Source organism: Papio anubis, chromosome 4, assembly GCF_008728515.1.
Source record: "Papio anubis isolate 15944 chromosome 4, Panubis1.0, whole genome shotgun sequence".
In the NCBI taxonomy this organism is placed as follows: Eukaryota; Metazoa; Chordata; class Mammalia; order Primates; family Cercopithecidae; genus Papio; species Papio anubis.
The window spans coordinates 175,820,919-175,841,281 of NC_044979.1; the positions used below are offsets into that span (position 1 = coordinate 175,820,919).

The 20,363-nt window shown below is 38.3% G+C and overlaps 1 protein-coding gene across 2 annotated transcripts in view; it reads right to left on the reverse strand.

The window, feature by feature from the left end:
- Positions 1 to 20,363, reverse strand: part of DSCAM (DS cell adhesion molecule) — an 825,379-nt gene that overhangs the window by 306,238 nt on the left and 498,778 nt on the right. For both annotated transcript variants that reach the window (XM_017956431.3, XM_031664941.1), the window contains exons 5-7: positions 14,072 to 14,350; positions 8,702 to 8,977; positions 199 to 495 (exon numbers count right to left, since the gene is read on the reverse strand). In XM_017956431.3, the coding sequence (XP_017811920.1) occupies positions 199 to 495; positions 8,702 to 8,977; positions 14,072 to 14,350 (852 nt within the window). The remainder of the gene's footprint in view (positions 1 to 198; positions 496 to 8,701; positions 8,978 to 14,071; positions 14,351 to 20,363) is intronic.

Here is a 20,363-nt window from a genome sequence, read left to right on the forward strand (position 1 = left end):
TGACTACAGAAACCAAAATGCCATTTCCAACATTAACCCAGTCAGTGCCATTCCTGAGTAGGAAGGAGAGGGCAGGAAATGGAAAGCAACAGTTAATCCGCTCTGGCATTCCAAGACCCAGCTCGGTGCATGCAGAAATCTTCTTCTCCACTACAATGAGTTATGTGTGTTTTTTTGAGGAGCTGATTTGACAAGCACCTCTTACGTTTATTCGAGCCTGGTACAGGACGACTCCCGCCGAGTTGTTGGCAGTGCAGCGGTAGACTCCCCCGTCCCGGACCTGCGAGCTGGAGATGTTCAGGTAGCTGACCACGTTCCCCTCCGACGTGATCATCTGGCTGATGCGGTGACTGCCACCCTTGAGAATGGGGTCGTCGTCCAGCGTCCACGTGATCGTGGGCAAAGGTGTTCCCTTCACGTTGCACATAAGGGAAACCGGCTCTGCCGGACTCACCACCTTTTCACTAAAGGCAGAAATAATTTTGGGAGTTCCATCTGCAGGAAAACAAATTATGGAAGAAAGTGGCACATACAAATAATTAAAGAACTTCCAAGTACATTTCTTTAATGTCTAGGAGGTAGATGTCGTAGTTGTTCAACATTACCAAAAAGGTCTGGTTTTATTGATAAGGCAAAACGTTAATCAGAACAAGAGTTCACTATTTTCAAAACAGGTAAGCACAGCATTAGCAAGCTTTCATAAACTGTTTCTGTATTTCCTGACTGACTTAAGAGGAATGGTAATACAACTTAGATGTTCGGGTTAAACAATCACAGCTCCCAAGAAGTCCCTAGTTTAAAACTGGTGTTTCCTCACACAAAGTTATAAATAGAGGGAAAATTCACATCCGCTCACCTCCACAGTCACTTTATCTGTTAGGCTGATGCAAGAGTGATTGCAAAAAGTAATGGCCAAAACAGCAAATACTTTTGCACCAACCTAATACTTCCTCAAGTTATTTGGGGTTTTCTCACTAGGGAATTGTTTACAGGAATAAAGGAGACTACTGAGAGACTGATGATCTCATCTTCATCATTTTCTCGTAAGAATTCCTCTTTTACAGCTTTAATTACAAATGGTAACTGCATGCAAACTTCCACGAAGTCTCTGAGAATGGGCAGAAGCTAAATAAAGTTTGCATTAAATGCCGTGTATTAAAAACCTCTAAAGATCCCTTAAGTAGGGTGGGTACTTAAGCATGTTTTAAATATCTCTAAAAGTAACTTAAGTAGGCCGGTCATATAATTTAACATCCAACCTGGGACACTTTTGAGGCTGAAACAGAAATGACTACTAATTATGCCAAGAGAACAGGCACGACCCAGAACTGTTGCAGGCAAACTAGGATCTTAATCTCAGAGAAGTTTCCACAGAAATTTTCAGTATGTTTACATAGATCAAATTTTCATATTCCATTATTTTTCTATCATCCATATGGTTTTTTCTCTTATTATAGTTACAAATGCATGTTTATTTTATATATGTTTTTCCATTTATAAAAAGCAATACATGCATATTAAAGGAAATGTATGAAAATCAGAAGAAAAGTTACCAATAGGTCAGCCAGCCTCAGGCATACAAATCAACACTGTGACACATTTTTTCTAGGCATAAGTGGGTCATTTTGACATAATTGTAATCACATGCCACAGGATTTCTGAGTCTGGTAAGAGACCTTGCTGGAGGGGACATTTTTTATTTTTTAAAAGAATTTTTGTGTTCAATTAAAGGGTTGTCCCATAACAAATGATAAGAATGACTAGATTTTTTTTTAGTTTTAAATTTTTATTATAAAAAATATATCTCCATTTTTGAATATCTTTCTTCTTGAAAATTGGAAAGTATTATCAACAAAAACAAAGGAGGCAAGCAAAATTTAGGATAGCTTGCAATTCCATCAGGGAAAGGCAACAGTGAATGGTTAATAGTTCCAAACATCCTTGAGGAAAGTGCCACTCATTCCCCCAAAACCTTGGGGCCTAGTTCTTGGCCGGGGAGGCCAGTTATGTAGGCCCTTCATGATGGTGGGGCTGTGCTGCAGCTCTTCCCTGCACCCCTCTACCATCTATTCCTTCCCAAATTCCTGAATCTCACTTATTCATTCCAGCTCATGTTTCAGGTGGCTGGAGAAGGCCCTGGAGTTTGTTTTCTCCAAGATATGCTCATAAGTAGCATATTGCAGTGTCCTTGGGTTGTAAGCATTTTGTCTCTTACTGTCAGAGATGAAAAAGAAACCTTTAAAATATTAACATGCAAAATCGATGCTTTTGTCTTTAACGCACTGCAGACGTTGCCTCATCACGTCCTGTGTTTAATTTTACGGAGAAGTTAGATGTCATCATGATTGCTATTCATTGTCCGTGATCAGTCGTTAATGTTTAGGAGTACTGGAGTTATTTCACGTGTCCTTCATAATTCCGTGGTTTTTGTAAAGTGTGTTTAGCTGTAGATTTCTTTTCACTCGTTTTTACATTAAGCTCTGTAAACTCATGGGTTTAGCAAAGTGTTCTTCGGTTATACTTCTCTTTTTGTAGGTAAATTTTACATACAGTGAAATATACAGATCTTAAGTGTATAGCTTAGTTTTGCTAAATATACACACCAGAATAACCACCAAAATGATCAAGATATAAAACATTTCCATCACCAAAATTCCCTAAGGGCTCCTTTCAATAAACCCCCATCCAACATAGATCACTGCTATGATTCCTCTTAGGATGTGCTGGTTTTGCCTGTGCTTGAGCTTAGAAGAAACATAATAATAGAGTACGCATGCTTTGTACGTGCATATATTTCATCACAGCCAGAGTACACCTAGAATATAATTAGAAGATGTGACTTTGGAACAGTACTATTATCTAACGCACTGTTCACAGCAAAATTCTGTCTGTTGACCACTAATATCTTTCGTCACTGTTTTTTTCCAGTGGAGTCTGTGTCACCCATTATTTATGTTTCATGTCATTTCAGTCTCTTTTCATCTGGAATATTCTTCAGCCTCTTTTGTGTTTCTTGACTTTTATATTTTTGAAGAGTAATTTTGTAGTCAGTTGCTGAAATTGGGTTTGTCTCATATTTCCTCACGACTAAATGCAGGTTGTATATTTTTCCCAGAAATACCATATGGAAGGTACGTGTTTTATGTGCCTATTGGCCAGCCGTGTGTTTCCTTTAGTGAGTATCTGCTCAAATCTTTGGCCATTGTTATATTAGACTGTTTGCCTTTTTGTTCTTGATTTGTTGTGGAATACAACAAATTTAAATCTTTCTGTATTTGAAATACAAGGAAATATATAGAGTATCTATGTCAGATATCTTATAATGATCTGATACATTTGTCAGATATCCTATAGAGATTATATCTGTCAACATATATATAGCACATATATTTGTGTGTGTATAAAATATTTTATCCCAGTCTGTGGTTGCCTTTATCTTTTCTTAATAATGTACTTGTGTTGACATTTAATGGTTTCTGTGTCCTAAGAAATTGTTACCTATTTGCAAATCATGAAGAATTATTCTATGTTTTCTTTTGGAGACTGTATTGCTTTATACTTTATATTCAATTCTATATGGATAGCAACTTAATTCTGTGTGGATATGAAGTGTGATGTAGGGATTAATACTCATTCTTTGCCATACATTTATTGAGTTGTTTCAGTGTTAATTTGTTGAAAAGGTACATATGTATGTGTGTGTATGTTTTTTGTTTTTGTTTTTTTGGAGACAGTGTTTCCCTCTGTTGTCCTTGGTGTGGCACAATCTTCCAAGTAGCTGGGACTGCAGGTGCACACCACTACACCTATTTTTTCTTTCTTTCTTTTTTTTTTTTTGTAGAGATGAAGTTTTGCCATGTTTCCCAGGCCAGTCTCAAACTCCTGGGCTAAAGGGATCTCCCTGCCTCAGCCTCCCAAAATACTAGGATTACAGGCACAAGCAACCATGCCCTGGTTTTGCTTGAAATCACATTTATCATTTTATAGAGAATTGTTAACTTAAGAATGTTTAGTTTTCTAATCCTTGAATATGGTATATCTTTTCAATTATTTAGGTTATTTCAATTTTATATTGGCAGAGTTTTGTATTTTTGTATGTTGAAATCTTTCACATTTGTTTTAAATATATTCCTATCTTATGTTTTATGTTATTGTAAATGAAATTTTCAAAATACTAGTTTCCAATTGTTTGTTCTCAGTATACAGAAATAAAATTGCATTTTGTATATCATTCTTATATCCAATGACTTTTTAAACTCACTTTTAGAAATTGCTTTATTGTTTCCTTGTCATATTCTTTGTAAACAACAATGCCTGTAATTAAGACAGCTGCAAATTTTCCCTTTCCAAACTCCATGTATTTCATTTCTACTCAAGTTTAACTAGGGTTGCTAGTATAATGTTGAATAGAAGTGGTGGATGTGGGCATCCTTGCCTTGGTCTCAATCTTAAATGAAAAACATTTAGTGTTTAACCAGTATGATTTTAGCTGTAGATTGTTCACAGATGCCACTTACCTGGTCAAGGATGCTCTCCAGAGTCTCCAGTTTGCTGGAGATTCTTTATGCTGAATGGATTCAAGTTTCATCAAATGATTTTTTCTGTATATATTGAGATAATCAATTGGATTTCCTCCCTTATTCTATTAATATAGTCACTTACACAGATTAGATTTTTAATGTTCTTCCAATCTTGCATTTACAAGATAAGTTCCATTTTTACACACACACACACACACACACACACCCCTATATGTATATCTATGTGGGTGTGTATGTTTTAAATTACGTCTACTAAAAGTTAAGATTGCAGTACTTTATGTGAAATGTATGACCCTTGCAACAAATAATTCTTCCCTTTTTGTTATTACATCTATTTATTATATTAATTCTATAATAAAGTGTTGGTATCGTATTGTATTGTATTGTACTTTCAGAGATGGAGTCTCACTCTGTCGCCCAGGCTGGAGTGCAGTAGCAGGATCTCAGCTCACTGCAACCTCCACCTCCTGGGTTCAAGCTATTCTCCTGCTTCTGCCTGTAGTTGGGATTATAGGCACGTGCCACCACACCTGGCTAGTTTTTGTATTTTTAATAGAGACGGGATTTTGCCATGTTGGCCAGGCTGGTCTCAAACTCCTGACCTGAAGTGAGCCGCCTATCTCTGCTTCCTAAAATGCTGGGATTACAGGTGTGAACCACAGCACATGGCCAAGTGTGGTAATTTTATAATGTTATAATCATCAATTGTTTAAAGAAATTAAAAAATAAAACACAATTTTGCTAAATATTTATGAATATGTTTACCATTTCTCATGGTATTTGTTCCTATAGATATGTTTCCATGTTATGTTCCATTTCTGTTTCATGTTATCTATATCCTATAAGTGTCCATTCTCTACATCCAGCATGACTTCATTTATCATTTCCTAATGTGCAGGGCTGCTGACATCATATTCTTTCACCTTTTTATTACTGAAAATATCTTTATTTTGCCTTCATTTTTAAAGCCGGTTGTTGTTGGTTTTTTTGCTATAGAAGTCTACGTTGGCAGGGCTTGTGTCTTTGTTTTTCGTTTTCTCTTCAATATTTTACAGATGTTGCTCCATTGTCTCCTGTCCTCCAAAATATCTGATGAATCATCCACCATTTGTTCTTGATGTCCCCTTTATGTAATATTTTTCCTCCCTCAGATTTTTAAGTTTTTCTCTTTATCTTTGGTTTTCAGCAGCTTAACTCTGATGTACTGACATAGAATTTTCTTTGTGTTTATTTTTGGAGTGTGCTGAGTTTCTTAGATCTGCAACCTTACTTTTATGCCAAAGTTGATAAAACTAAGGTCATTATCTCTTTGAATACTTTTTTCTTCCGCATTCCCTGTCTCCTATTTTTCTGGGCCTCTAATCATACGTGTCTGTCAGGTTATCTGATGATGTCCTACTTGTCACTGAAGCTCTAATCATTTTCTTTGTAGTCTTCTTTCTCCCCATGCTTCAGATTGGATAATTTTCTAAGATTTATCTTCAAGTTCACTGATACTTTCTTCTTCCTTCTCTAATCTTGTATTAAAGCAAATATGATGTATTTTTCATTTCTATGGATTCTTTTCCACAGTTTCAATTTCTCTGTTAGTCTGTCCCATACGTTCACTCTTTCAGTCCATATTTTCCTGTAAGTTACTGAACATATTTTAAATAGCAGCTGTAAAGTCCTTGTCTGCCAGTTCTAACGTCTGGGTCCTCTCATGATTTGTTTCTACTGCTTGCTTTGTCTTGTGTCCTTCGGTTGCAGAGTCCTGTTTTTTGTATGTCTAATTATTTTTTTTATTGCACACTTGCATTCTCCCCCCCATTTTTGGAGTTCAGCTGTGTCCTCAGTGGAAGAGGACACTCTCCAATTTGCTTTTGGTGTCTCTCAAGTGTCTATATATACTTTTGCTTTTCCCAAAGTTTCTTGTGTTTTATCATCTTGGGACTTAGTCTGATATATGCTATTTTACCATTCCCAGAACTGGAAACCTTTATTATTCTTTTTTAAAAATCATTCCATTTTCAAGGTATTATGGTTTTATCCTGAACCTATAGTTATTAAATTCCATTTTATAGCCTCATAGGAAATATTCCCAGATTCTCCATTGTATCTATGATCAGTCCTAGTTCATAGTATTACAAATTTTTATAGTTTTACTTTAATCCATCGCTATTTCAGTGAGAATAATTGGAGTATTTTTGTTTTCCACAGGAAATTAGCCAGACATTCTTTTAAAGCAGGTACTAGATATGTATTTGTAATTCCATTTCTGCTTTCTTTTGCTACATTAGCACTGTCATCTCTCAGAAGAGAAAAAAAAATAAAGTGAAGCTTCTTGTCCTGAATGGAAGCTGACATGCGACAAATAAATCTGCGAGTGTGCTGGCGGTGCTCCTCGGCCCCCTTTTTAGTTCAAGTGACAGGCTCTTTTGGAGATGAAAGCAGACATTATTTTCCCAGGGAGACCTGAGTGTCTTTGAAATCTTTCTTGCTGTCACTCTGATAACCTGAACTCTTCTGACATCATTATGGATTATCAATATGGTCTTTAGGTTTTCTTAGTTGCACGAAATGGTTGCCGAGGTAACTGGGCCTAGACAGGTAATCTCTCCTTTTTCTACAAAGAATCTAAAAATAGTGACTATGTAAGGACTAGAGTGCATCATCATTAGCAAACTGGTTCTGCACAAATTGATTACTTTCTTCACTTAATTATTATACGGAACACAGTGTCAGGCATTTAATATGAATACCATGCTTTTAGCTAATTTCACCTCTGCTTTAAAAATCTCACTGTCTGCAATGAAACGACTGAATCAAAATAGGAATCTCATTGCTAAGCTTGCTACTTCTTAAAAAATTAGCTAAGGTTAAAAAAGAATAACAGAAATATGGTCTTATAATCAAGATATATTTAAACTTATTTTCATATATCAATGTGTTTTATTTGTTCTCCCTTTAGGCTATATCAAAATCATTTTATTATTTTAATCAATTGATATCAGATGAATTTTAAATTATATAGAAAGACATAATTTCCAACGAGACACACAAATACATAGATAGAAGCTAGTTCAATCATGTAGTGATAAACACATGTTGCCCGTGATAGCTTCTTTCTCTGGCTGACTGATCAGCTTGAAGATTTAGTATGCAGTAACCAGTTAAAAAAAAAAGCAAACTGTATCACATACCTAAAACCTGTTATTATACCACAAAATAATTCCTCACAAATTTCATTTACTTAAATCTGTGAACATTTGGATGGAACTAGGGACAACTGCACCAAACAGATGCCATTTTTTCACTCCACCAACCACTGTATTGACCTTTCGCTCTGCATTTTGAATCTGAAGTTGTACTTCTCCACTGGAGGCTATTGCCTACACCCTACCCAGCAAACACCTGGCAATGTGTGGAGACATTTTTGGTTGTAACAACTTGGAGGAAGGTGCTCCTAGCATACATCTAGTGGAAAAGGTCCAAAGACGCTGCTAAAGATCCCACAACACATAAAAAAGTTTCCCAAGATGCCTGTTATCCCAGCACTTTGGGAGGCTGAGGCAGGCGGATCACCTGATCAGTAATTTGGGACCAGCCTGACCAACATGGAGAAACCCTATCTCTACTAAAAATACAAACTTAGCCAGGTGTGGTGGCTCATGCCTGTAATCCCAGCTACTCGGGAGGCCGAGGCAGGAGAATGGGTTGAACTGAGGAGCTGGAGGTTGCGATGAGCTGAGATTGCGCCATTGCACTCCAGCCTGGGCAACAAGAGCGAAACTCCATCTCAAGAAAAAAAAAAAATAAGAAAAAAGTTCCCCAAGCAAGGTATTCTTGAAAGACCCTGGTCTAGAGATGAATGATCAACAAAACTGTTAATTGTGGTTTCTTCTAAGATTTCATTCTTGGCAAATAACTTACAACTAACGAGTGGGTAACATTTATGTTACTTTACATTACTTCTAATATGAAACAATTTCATTCTCATCAGAACTTTCTCTCCCATTTGCCTGATTTAGCTTGAAAAATTAGGGTAGAGTAGTAGCTGGTGAGACAGACAGAGAGCCCAGAACTGAGCGATCAGCACTGCTTTGCCCTGTCTTCTTCTTTTCTGAGGGCTCTGGGTTTGGGTTCTTTTTCAGCCATACCCTGTAACGAGGCCCACTGACCTTCAAGGACCACCTGCACATAGTCTTGAGCGGACAGCTTGTCCTTGCGCACAAAGCACTGGTATGCGCCCCCGTCACTTTTGACCATGTGATCCATAATAAGGTTTTCGTGGTTGATCCCTGTGATCCTCACATTTTTTCCAGGGTTGAGGATTTCACCATTGCGGTACCAGGAGAGTTCCTGGTCCTCAGTTCCTGTCACGGTGCAGGACAAGGAAACTTGGCTACCCACGCTGCTTTTAACCTTCCTGGGACTGATGGTGGCTTTCAGTGGCTCTGGAGGTTTTAGTAAGAGAGAGAGAAAAAAAAAGGTAAAAACATCACTAGATAGCATTTGGACAACAGGCTGGACTTTCAACAAAGCAAGTGTATCACTGCAGTCATACTCCATACAGTTCCTACGAGCCATATTATTTCACAGAGGAACATTTTGTTTGGGAACATCCCCTTCGCTATTTTTTATTTCTGGCTTTATTTCTCTATGCAACAAATGGAATAATGTTGGTCAAACTGCCTTCTCACTGAGTCTATGTGAGGATGTTGATATAAATCCACTGACAGTAAGAAATGCAGGCCGGGCACAGTGACTCACATCTGTAATCCCAACACTTTGGGAGGTCAAGGCGGGCAGATCATGATATCAGGAAATCGAGACCATCCTGGCTAACATGGTGAAATCCCATCTCTACTAAAAATACAAAAAATTAGCCGGGCGTGGTGGGGGGGCACCTGTAGTCCCAGGTACTTGGGAGGCTGAGGCAGGAGAATGGCATGAACCTGGGAGGTGGAGCTTGCAGTGAGCCAAGATCGTGCCACTGCACTCCAGCCTGGGCAACCAGAGTGAGACTCTGTCTTAAAAAAAAAAAAAAATGCAATGTGCTGGCTACCAATAGTGACATAAGTGTTGAACATTGAACATATAAATCCTAATTTGCCTTGTCCCAAGGTGGCACTGGTGGGTTTACCCTGGGCATTCTCACACACACGTATACTCACTCATATGCCATATGTGGTTTACCAAGGGCCAATAACACACAATTGTGGGGAAAAAACAAACAAACAAACCGACCAACAAATGGGTTGGTATTAGAATTTGTGACCATGAAACAGAGATTTTCTTTAAAATGAGGCTGAGTGATTTAGACAGGGATCAAACTTTCATCCTCACCTTCCCATGTTTTCAATTCAACAACCCTAATCCAATGTAGAAAGCATTCACTGAGCATCTGTCATGTGCCAAGGATGAGGTTAAACTCACAGGCAAGAAAAATGGAGTAATACTTATGGTGCAACTAGCATGTGCTATAAAATTATTGACTATCTTTCATAGGTCATTGAAGTCAGTCTTCTCCTAATCCTGTAATTTTTGTGTTATCTCCATTTTACAAAACAGAAAATGGTTATTCAGAGAGCTTAAGTAACTCAGCCAAATCTAATCAACAGGTAAATGGCAAAACAAAACAAAACAAAATTTTTAGTGAAAGACATATAGTTACAGATTTTTAAACGTCAGAAAGTGCCGAGCAGGAAAAATCTGATGAAAATCCTGTCTAGTCATATTACAAATGATAGAAAACCAAAAATAAAGAGAAATTCTTTAAGGCAGATAGCAAAAATGGCAAATGACATATAGAGAAACAAAGATCTTAATGACCTCTGATTGCTTAACAGAAGCACATGGAGGACAGAAGACATATAAATACATCTTTTAAATTAACAAACATCTCTTGTAGATGGCAGATGGCTAAGATTTGCTTTTTAATCCATTCTGGTAATCTTCTCCTTTTGCTATTGTTATTATTTCACTTTAAGTTCTGGGATACATGTGCTGAATGTACAGGTTTGTTTACACCTTATACAAAAATTAACTGAAGGTGGATTAAAGATTTAAATGTAAAACCTAAAACCATAAAAATGCTAGGAAAAAACCTAGGCAATACCATTCAGGACATATGCATGGACAAAGACTTCATGACTACAACACCAAAAGCAACTGCAACAAAAGCCAAAATTGACAAATGGGATCTAATTAAACTAATAAGCTTCTACTCAGCAAAAGAAACTATCATCAGAGTGAACAGGCATCCTACAGAATGGGAGAGAATTTTTGCAATCTATCCATCTGACTGAGGTCTAATATCCAGAATTCTCAAGGAACTTAAACAAATTTATAAGAAAACAACAACCCCATCAAAAAGCGGGTGAAAAAAGTTTTTTACCCCAGTTGTTCCTAACTTTTCATCTCACCACACTTTGTTTTCAAGGAGCTCAGTCTTCTAGGTTGATAAGAAAAGGCAATAAATGGCTGTAATAACCAACCAGAGTGATGCAAGGGCCTTAGAGAGATAGCACATGTGGAGAAGGGTGGTTGGGAAGAGCAGGAAATCCAGATATCAAGGATGGATAGAACTGAGACCAGTCAGAATGGAAAGAAGGAATCACAGAGATTGGGAACCACATGAATTAAGGCAGGGAGCAGGGGCATGTCTGAGAGTTTCTGATTCATTTTGGATGCAACAGAGAATCCCTAAGATTTTGGAATTAAACAAAGATAACTAAAGAAGGCATTCAAAAATGCTTAGCAAATAAGTCTTTTTTTTTCCCCCCCCGGAAACGGGGCCTTGCTCTGTCACCTAGGTTGGAGTGCAGTGGCACAATCATAGCTCACTGTAGCCTGAAACTCCTCTTCCTTTCTGCCTCAGCCTCCTGGGTAGCTGGGACTACAGGCACAAGCCATTGCACCCAGCTCAAACATACTTTTAATGGAATCACTAAGTCAAAGGTCTTTTGACAAATGAGGGTGAGGAAAACCGGTCAGTGAAGACATTACACATGTCTAGTGTAGGTACAATTAGGATCCAATCTAAGGCAGGACAGAAGTTGAGAACAGAGCTGAGTTAACTGTGAGATTCAGTTTGTATCACTTGGCAGGACTCGGCAGGACATGGCAGGACTTGGCAGGATGTAGAAAGGAAAGGCTTAAAGAGCACCCAAGATTTCATGTTTGCATCTGATGGATGACAGGGAGGAAGATGTTGGTAATAATAACAAGAGCCACTTGGAAGGAAGAGGTGGTGGAGAGTTTAGTTTGGTATCCGACACTGTTGTTTTGAAGTGCCAGCGAAATTTCTGAAAGAAAGCTGGTTGACACACTTGTCTGACACTCATGAAGGAAGCCAAGGCTACAAGTACAGATTCAGAGCTTATTTTCAGAGGCAAGGAATTTGAAGCTCTACAAATGAAACAGAGCCTAAGGAAAAGGGAAGAGCTTGACAAGAAGACAGTTCTGAATTTGGAGTCCAAGAGAATGCTTTCCAACAGAGAAGAGAGACGGGAATGAGGAAGCTGTTTTCTTCTGCAGCTAGAAGAAGTAGTCAGAAGGGAGGCAGAGAACATTCCAGAAGCATTGGAGAATCACCTAGATGTGGAAGAAGAGAACAATGATAAAAATAAGCACATTAATAATAAAGGCTTTTAAAATACATGCAGTGATAAACGCCTTTAGAGAGAGAGCAGTAACATACTCTGAGTTGAGGAGACAGGAGGAGAATGGGGAACAACACATCTTTGCAGATGGAGGCTAAGAGAGATGGGAAGTGTTAGATAACTAAGTATTAGGAAATAATCTTTTATGTGGAGGAAGCAACATTAGTAATATGACTTGCAATAAGGAAAGGAATGGTTTGTGCAGGAATTAGGAAGAAGTTAGATTTAGCAGGAATAGGTTATTATCCCATTTATGCTTGAGGTTGCAATTTGTTTTTTTTTTTTTTTGGGGGGGGGTACGGAATCTTGCTCTGTTGCCCGGGCTGGAGTGCAGTGGTGAGATCTCGGCTCACTGTAAGCTCCACCTCCCAGGTTCATGCCATTCTCCTGCCTCAGCCTCCCAAGTAGCTGGGATTACAGGCGCCTGCCACCACAGTTAGCCAAATTTTTGGTATTTTTAGTAGAGACGGGGTTTTACCATGTTAGCCAGGATGGTCTTGATCTCCTGACCTTGTGATCCACCTGCCTCAGCCTCCCAAAGTGCTGGGATTACAGGTGCGAGCCACTGCGCCCAGCCATAAGTGGGTTTTAATGCAAAACAAGGGGAAATACGGCCAGACAGATTTGCTTGAGATGCCTTCAGTGCCATCCTAAGATATCAACTTTATTCAGCAGAAAACAGGGAGCTAGGAGAGGTCTTTTAACGTAGAAGAGACTTTGAGCCTGTGGCTGGCTGTCCAATGCTGCATATTTTATCCACATGATTCTTCAGCATAGAAGTGTAACTGTGGATTTTGTCATCCATTTCTTTCTAATCCCAGACTAAACATGTTCAAATATTTTGCAGGACTCAGGCTAGACAGCCTGTTCCAGATAGTCATTTGGATATTTAATGTAAATATATTCTCTTAGGCTGGTATTATGCCAAGGCAGTCTACACTCAGGTTGACATTGAAGAGAAAGTTCCATAAACAGGGTTAGGGCTGGGCGGGGAGGTGGAGGGGGAAGTAAGAAAACACTTCTATTTTCAGTGTGAGATTCCTGTGGTTAAATCTGTTCAATTTAGTTCATCAAGTAAAAATATATTTTCAAAAAAGGAGTATTATATTGGCAACTAAGACCTCCTCTCTGACCAAGGCTCTGCCTTCCTTTTCTGGCCATGTGATCTTGAGTAATTCACTTTAATTTGGTTTCTGCATGAGCAAAATTGAGGGTGTTTGAGTAGATTAGATTGTGACCCTGCAATCACATCCCTCCTTCCTCCAAATCTGCCTTCAGTATCCTTCTCAACACATTCCTCAAGGCAGCCAAGGCAATCAATAATCAATGGAAGATCAAATATATCCATCATATTTGGAGTAGATGATCTAAAATACCAGGCACGAGTCTAATATTTGGGTATGTTTGAGCCTCATACTTTGGCTAATAGCCTTATTTAGAAATTTAATGCAGAAATGGTCTGGGAACAGACAAAGGACAACTGCTTTGATTGGCTATCATCACTTGTGCTGAAAGAACAATCCTACCCTCTCACTCTGTTCATTTTTAGAGAGACTAGCTGTTGTGAATTCATCAGCTAGGAAGTGTTATCTTGAAATCGTATCTTGGAATTGTAATAGTCTGTGGCCTAATGGAACTCACAGAGGTTTGGGGATCAGACAGTCTTCAAATCAAATCTGACACCCAAGACTCTCCAGTTGTGTAACCTTGGGGAATTCATCTGAGCATTAATTTTCACATCTGTAAAATGAGGTTTCTGTTGATCTCAGCTGGACTCTTTTGGGAGTTAATGGAAAGCTACAGAGAAAACATGGAGATTCGCTTATAACAGGAGCTCCATCGATGGAAGCCAACACCACCTTTGCAAGTTACCGTCCAACTTACGTTTCACGTACAGGCGGCCTATCACCTTAGCCGTTCCGTATCTGTTGGACACTTCACACACATAGCTGCCTGAGTCCGAGGGGCGAATGTTCTCAATGAGCAGCCCCGTCACGGTCTTCTGGAACCTCCCTGAAAGTTCCAGGGGCATGTTGTCCTTCAGCCAGCGGTAATCTGGCTCAGGGTGCCCAAGCGCTTTGCAAGGCAGCTCCACACGCTGCCCAGCCATGGCTTTGCGATGGTCAAACCCATCCAGTATGGATGGGGCTGAGTTCGCTGGGTCTGTAGAAGAAATAAAAACTCTTAGAGACAGTGAATGAGGAGTTGAAGTGGTCATTTAGAATTGTAGGACTTCATGTATAATTTAAACTGGTGCATCATACCAACTATTGATACAGATCTGTAAGATTTTATAAGTGAACAGAAAAAGAAATGCCCTATTCATACAATTTATTTTCTGCTCAGAATTTACAAAAGGTTGAACACTGGTCAGAACTTCTGTTGGTCATTCCCCAGTAAATGAATAAAAGATCCAGAATGAGCAGGCTTCAACAAGAGCTGTCAGCTCAGGCTAAGAATCAGATTGTCTTTTCATAACTGGGAATGTCAGAATTCTCTTAAAAGATGCTTAATGGGTATAAATACGCAATTTGAGAGAAGAAATAAGACATAGTGGTAGATAGATCAGTGGAATGACTATGGTTTGCAATTATCTATTGTGTATTTCAAAATAGCTAGAACAGAAGAATTGAAATAATTACAGTTTAAAGAAAAGCCAAACGTATAATGTGATGAATATCCCAAGTACACTGATTTGATTTTAATTATACGAATACATTATCACATGTACCCCAAACTATGTGTATCTATTATGCATCAATAAAATATCATAAAAAATTAATAAAGTAAATAAATTTTTAAGACAGTGGCTCATTCTGTAGCTCAGGTTGGAGTGCAGTGGTGCAATGATTGCTCACCACAGTCTCAAACTCCTGGGTTCAAGTGATCCTCCTGCCTGGGCCTCCCAACATGCTGGGATTACAGGCATGCACCACCACACCCAGCCTAAATAAATTTAAACAGAAAAAAAGAGCAACACTAGCAGAAATAGCTGTTTACCTTTAGTAAAATTTATTGCACAAGAGAAAGAGTTTTACACATAGCTTTTGAATTTTAAAGCATTTTATTTATTCATTTCCCAAATATGTTTTGATCCTCCAGTGTAGACCAGCACAGAGTTAGGCACTAATGGGAGAGTGGTGGATGAGACAGGTGTCTTCTTGGAGCTCATGTTCTGTTGGGTGGGTGGGTGTTGGGGAGCAAGCAACACAGTAGCAAGCAAATAAAGATAATTTGTAATAAGTATAATTAAAGAAAGAAAAAGAGGGCAGAACAGAGAGTGAATTCCACATGTTATGGGTGTGGAGGCAGCCAGGAGGCCTTAAGATAGGGTCCTCAGGGACAGACTCTCTGAGAAGATGGTATCTGAGGTCAGGTGAATAAGCACTATCAACAACATGTGGTATAGCAAGACAATGGACTAGAAAGAAGCAGCTTGCAAATGATGACTTATGACTTATGACATGGCCTTCTAAAATTTGCCTGTTCTATGACATCATCTTGAACCAGGTGAGGAATTTGATAAAATATTCTCAAGAACTGGGTCTGTGGAAACCACGCAGCTCAATGTCCTTCAAGTTTGTTTGAATGCAGTGATGTTCCCAAGGTCATAATCTGCATGACTACGAAGAATATAAAATATAGCACCTGATCAGATGCTAAACGTAAAACTCAGTGTTCTCTCCCTGCTGTCTCTTCTAATTCATCCTGTTTAGAACTTGCATGAACCAACACCCTGGCATTCCACATGGATATTACAGAAGAGTTACAGACTCCTGCCTCCTGAAATTTTCTTGTCTTTGCCTCAGTAAGAAAAATGCCATGACTTTTTTGATCTACCTGCAATAAATCTGATGGCCAAGGAATGGATATCCACTGTCCTATCAAATGAGAGCCATCTGGAACTTTGTATTTTTTGACGAACATCTCGCTATTTGTCCCATCCCCTAGTCCCTGGCAACCCCCATTCTATTCCCTGCTTCTCTGAGTTTGACTTTTTTAGATTTCACATGTATGTGAGTAAAGACAATGTTTGTCTTTCTGTGCATGGCTTACTTCACTTAGCATAATGCCCTTCAGGTTCATCATGTCATTGCAAATGGAAAGATTTCCTTCTTTTTTTTAAGGCTGAATAATATTCCTTTGTGTATATAGGAATAATATTCCTATGCGTGTGTGTATATGTAAATGAACACTTAAGTTTTTTTCATATTCTGACTGTTGTGAATGATTCTGCAATAAACATGGGAGTGCAGATACCTAATTTCATTTCCTTTGGATATATACCCAGAGTGGGATTGCTAGATCATATGGTAGGTAAAAGGGTATAAAGTTTCAGTTATGCCAGATGAATAGGTTCTGGAGGTTTAATATGCAGCATAGTGACTATAGTTAATAACACTATCTTATACACTTGAAATTTTCAAAGACAGTTGATTTTAAATGTTGTCATCACACACATACATACATACACATACAAATGTAACTATGTGAGGCAATAGATATGTTATTTTGCTTGATAGTTGTGTATATATATATACACATAGTATATATATATACACAAATATATGCACATGCATATATATATATATATGCATAGTGAACATCACATTGTATACCTTAAATATATTCAATTTTCATTTTTCAATACCTCAATTAACCTGGAGGAAAAATAAACTCTAGCCAAGGAGATGTAAGAGGTGAAAATGTGTGGATTTGTAGGAAATTCTGCTTAAAGGTGACTTAGCTGAGAGGGGTGTTTTTATGCATTTTTCCTTTGCTGCTTTATATCACCTGGAATGTGGATATAAAGGCAGGAGCTGCAGCACTCACTTTGGACTTTGAAATCATATTGAGAATGGAATCTCACATGAGGATAATGGATCACAAAGATAAAAGCCTGGTCCCTGGTGACACTGGAGCTGGCAAACCAGCTTCTGGACTTATATACAAGAGAATAAACTTCTGTTTTAATAAACAATAACATCAAAAAATCATTTATTAATAGAAAGACTTCTTTAAGAGGCTGTGATTCCGTAGTCAGCCACTGGGGGCAGTCAGCAGGCACTGTTGAAAATAGAACAATAGCATTTAGCTGAAATGTCTTGGCTTTCCATTTCTTTTATAATCATCAGAGATAAAACTTCATTATGAACTTGCTGCTCTTTTAACTTCACTGGTGTCTTATGAGAACAATGTGACAGTGATATGATGAGGGAACCTAAATACTCTTTTAAAGAATACCTGATGAGCTTCCAGGACTCCTCTAATTCTTCATTAACTGAAGAATTCTATATTCCAGAATTATACTCATTCACATGCATGACTATGGGGCTCCAGAAGGCGAGAGAGATATAAAAGTTTCACAATACCCAAGTACAGAACCTGTGCCAGCAAAAACTTCACCACTTCATTTACCTGCTTCTAAAGGAAATTACAAACGGACTTTGAAAAGTATTGGTTTGAAGATCAAGTTATGTTCTTAGAGACTGAATAATTAAGAAGACAGGCCTAACCAATGATGTCTCACTGATCTCTGGCATCTTCTAGCATCAACGAAGCATCTAGAAAAATGGTTAGCTGTCTGCATCTATGTTACTGGAAGTATCATCACCTGCACACCCAATGGGTTCCGTGAACGAGAAGACACAAAGATGTGCCTAAAGCCAACTCCAGAAATGGTCTTGGACATCCTCAACCACATGTGATTTATTACCTCCTACTACACTAACTTGCAGGCCATATAAACACCATCGCAATATTGTTTAGTAAGTAGAAATCATATCCAAGATAATATGTATTACCTGGGGTAAGCTTCTCTATTATTCTGAACTCTGTCTTCATTTATTTAAGAAATATGAGAATATAATGATAGCTCTTGTTCTTCAGTAATACAGATTTTAGTTACACTACAGTGGAATATTGAAGATATTATAAAGTACTATGAAAAAATAGTTGCGAAATCTGTCATTTTATTTAGAATAGGAAGTAGAAGTAGAGTTGGAGAAGGTGGCACAAAGATGTTACCCCTTTGGCAGGGGTGGCTGACAACAAACACCACAGTGCACACCTCTGACTTTCTTTGCCGAACAATCCCACCATCTCTGAAAATGAAATGCACCAACTTCTAACGCTATTCATAAAAAATCAACTCTCAATGACTGCACTTAAAAAGTTTTATTCTAACTGAAACTATTGGCAGAAATTTCTCAAATATGCTTAAGACAGTGCTATGTAATTCTAATGACATTTTAAAAAATGGCTGAGACAACTGGATATCCACAAGGAAAATAAATTCGAACCTTGCCTCACACTACCTACAAAAATTAACTCAAAATGGATTATTGATCTAAATATTACAACTAAAACTATAAAGGCTTTTAGAAGAAAACATAAGGAAAATATCTTCATGACCTTGAGAAGTTCTTAGGCATAACACTAAAAAAACAAGCAACAACAGAAAAAATCAACATAATAAACTTCTTCAAAATTAAAAAAACTGGCCCATCCTGGTGACTCATGCCTATAATTCCAGCACTTTGGGAGGCCGAGGTGGGCAGATCACATGAGATGAAGACTTCAAGATGAGCCTGGTCAACATGGTGAAACCCCGTCTCTACTAAAAACACAAAAATTAGCCAGGTGTGGTGGCATGCACCTGTAGTCCCAGCTACAGACAGAGGCAGGATAATAGCTTGAACCCGGAAGGCGGAGGTTGCAGTGAGCCAAGATCGCATCACTGCATTCCAGCCTTGGCAACAAAGCAAGACGCCATCTCAAACAATAAAAATAAAAAAATAAAAAAATTAAGAACTGTAGCATTCTCAAAGGCATCATTAAGTGAAAAAAATTTGAAAATCATATTTCTAATCAAGAACTCAAATCCAAAAAATATTAAAAATGCTTACATCTCTATAATGAGAAGAAACAACCCAAAAATGGGCAAAATCGTTGATATTTTACATCACCAAAGAAGATATACAAATAACTAATCAGTACACAAAAAGATGCTCAATATCACTAGGCATTACGGTAATATGAATTAAAATCACAGTGAGACATGACTTCACACCCACTAGGATGACTGCAATAAAATCACAAACAATGCTGGTGAAGATGTAGGGACCTGGAATCTTCACCCATTGTTGGTGGAAGGTAAATATAGACTTACATAGGCACACATATAGATTTCACATAAAAATGGCTGCTGGAGTGCCAGCCTTCACATCCACATCACAGGTGGTATAAAGAAGGAAAGCAAAAATGCGTAAGAATGCCCCCTCAGGAAAATGGAACCAAGTTGGAAAACACTCTTCAGGATATCATCCAGGAGAACTTCCCCAACCTAGTAGGGCAGTCCAACATTCAAATCCAGGAAATACAGAAGCGCCACAAAGATACTCTCCCGAGAAGAGCAACTCCAAGACACATAATTGCCAGATTCACAGAAAGTTGAAATGAGGAAAAAATCTTAAAAGGGCAGCCAGAGAGAAAGTCAGGTTACCCACAAAGGAAGCCCATCAGACTCACAGCAGATCTCTCGGCAGAAACTCTCAAGCCAGAAGAGAGTGGGGGCCAATATTCAACATTCTTAAAAGAAATTTTAAGCCAAATTTCATATCCAGCCAAACTAAGTTTCATAAGTGAAGGAGAAATAAAATCCTTTACAGATAAGCAAATGCTTAGAGATTTTGTCACCACTAGGCCTGCCAGAGACCCTGAAGGAAGCACTCAACATGGAAAGGAACAACGTTACCAGCCATTGCAAAACATGCAAAATGTAAAGACCATCGAGGGCTAGGAAGAAGCACTGCATCAACTAACGAGCAAAATAACCAGTTAATATCATAATGGCAGGATCAAGTTCACACATAACAATCTTAACCTTAAATGTAAATGGACTAAATGCTCCAATGAAAAGACACAGACTGGCAAACTGGATAAAGAGTCAAGACCCATCAGTCATAACAATATTCAGGGAGACCCATCTCACATAGAGACATACATAGGCTCAAAATAAAGGGATGGAGGAAGATTTACCAAGCAAATGGAGAACAAAAAGCAGGGGTTGCAATCCTAGTCTCTGATAAAACAGACTTTAAGCCATCAAGATCAAAAGAGACAAAGAAGGCCATTACATAATGGTAAAGGGATCAATTCAACAGGAGCTAACTAT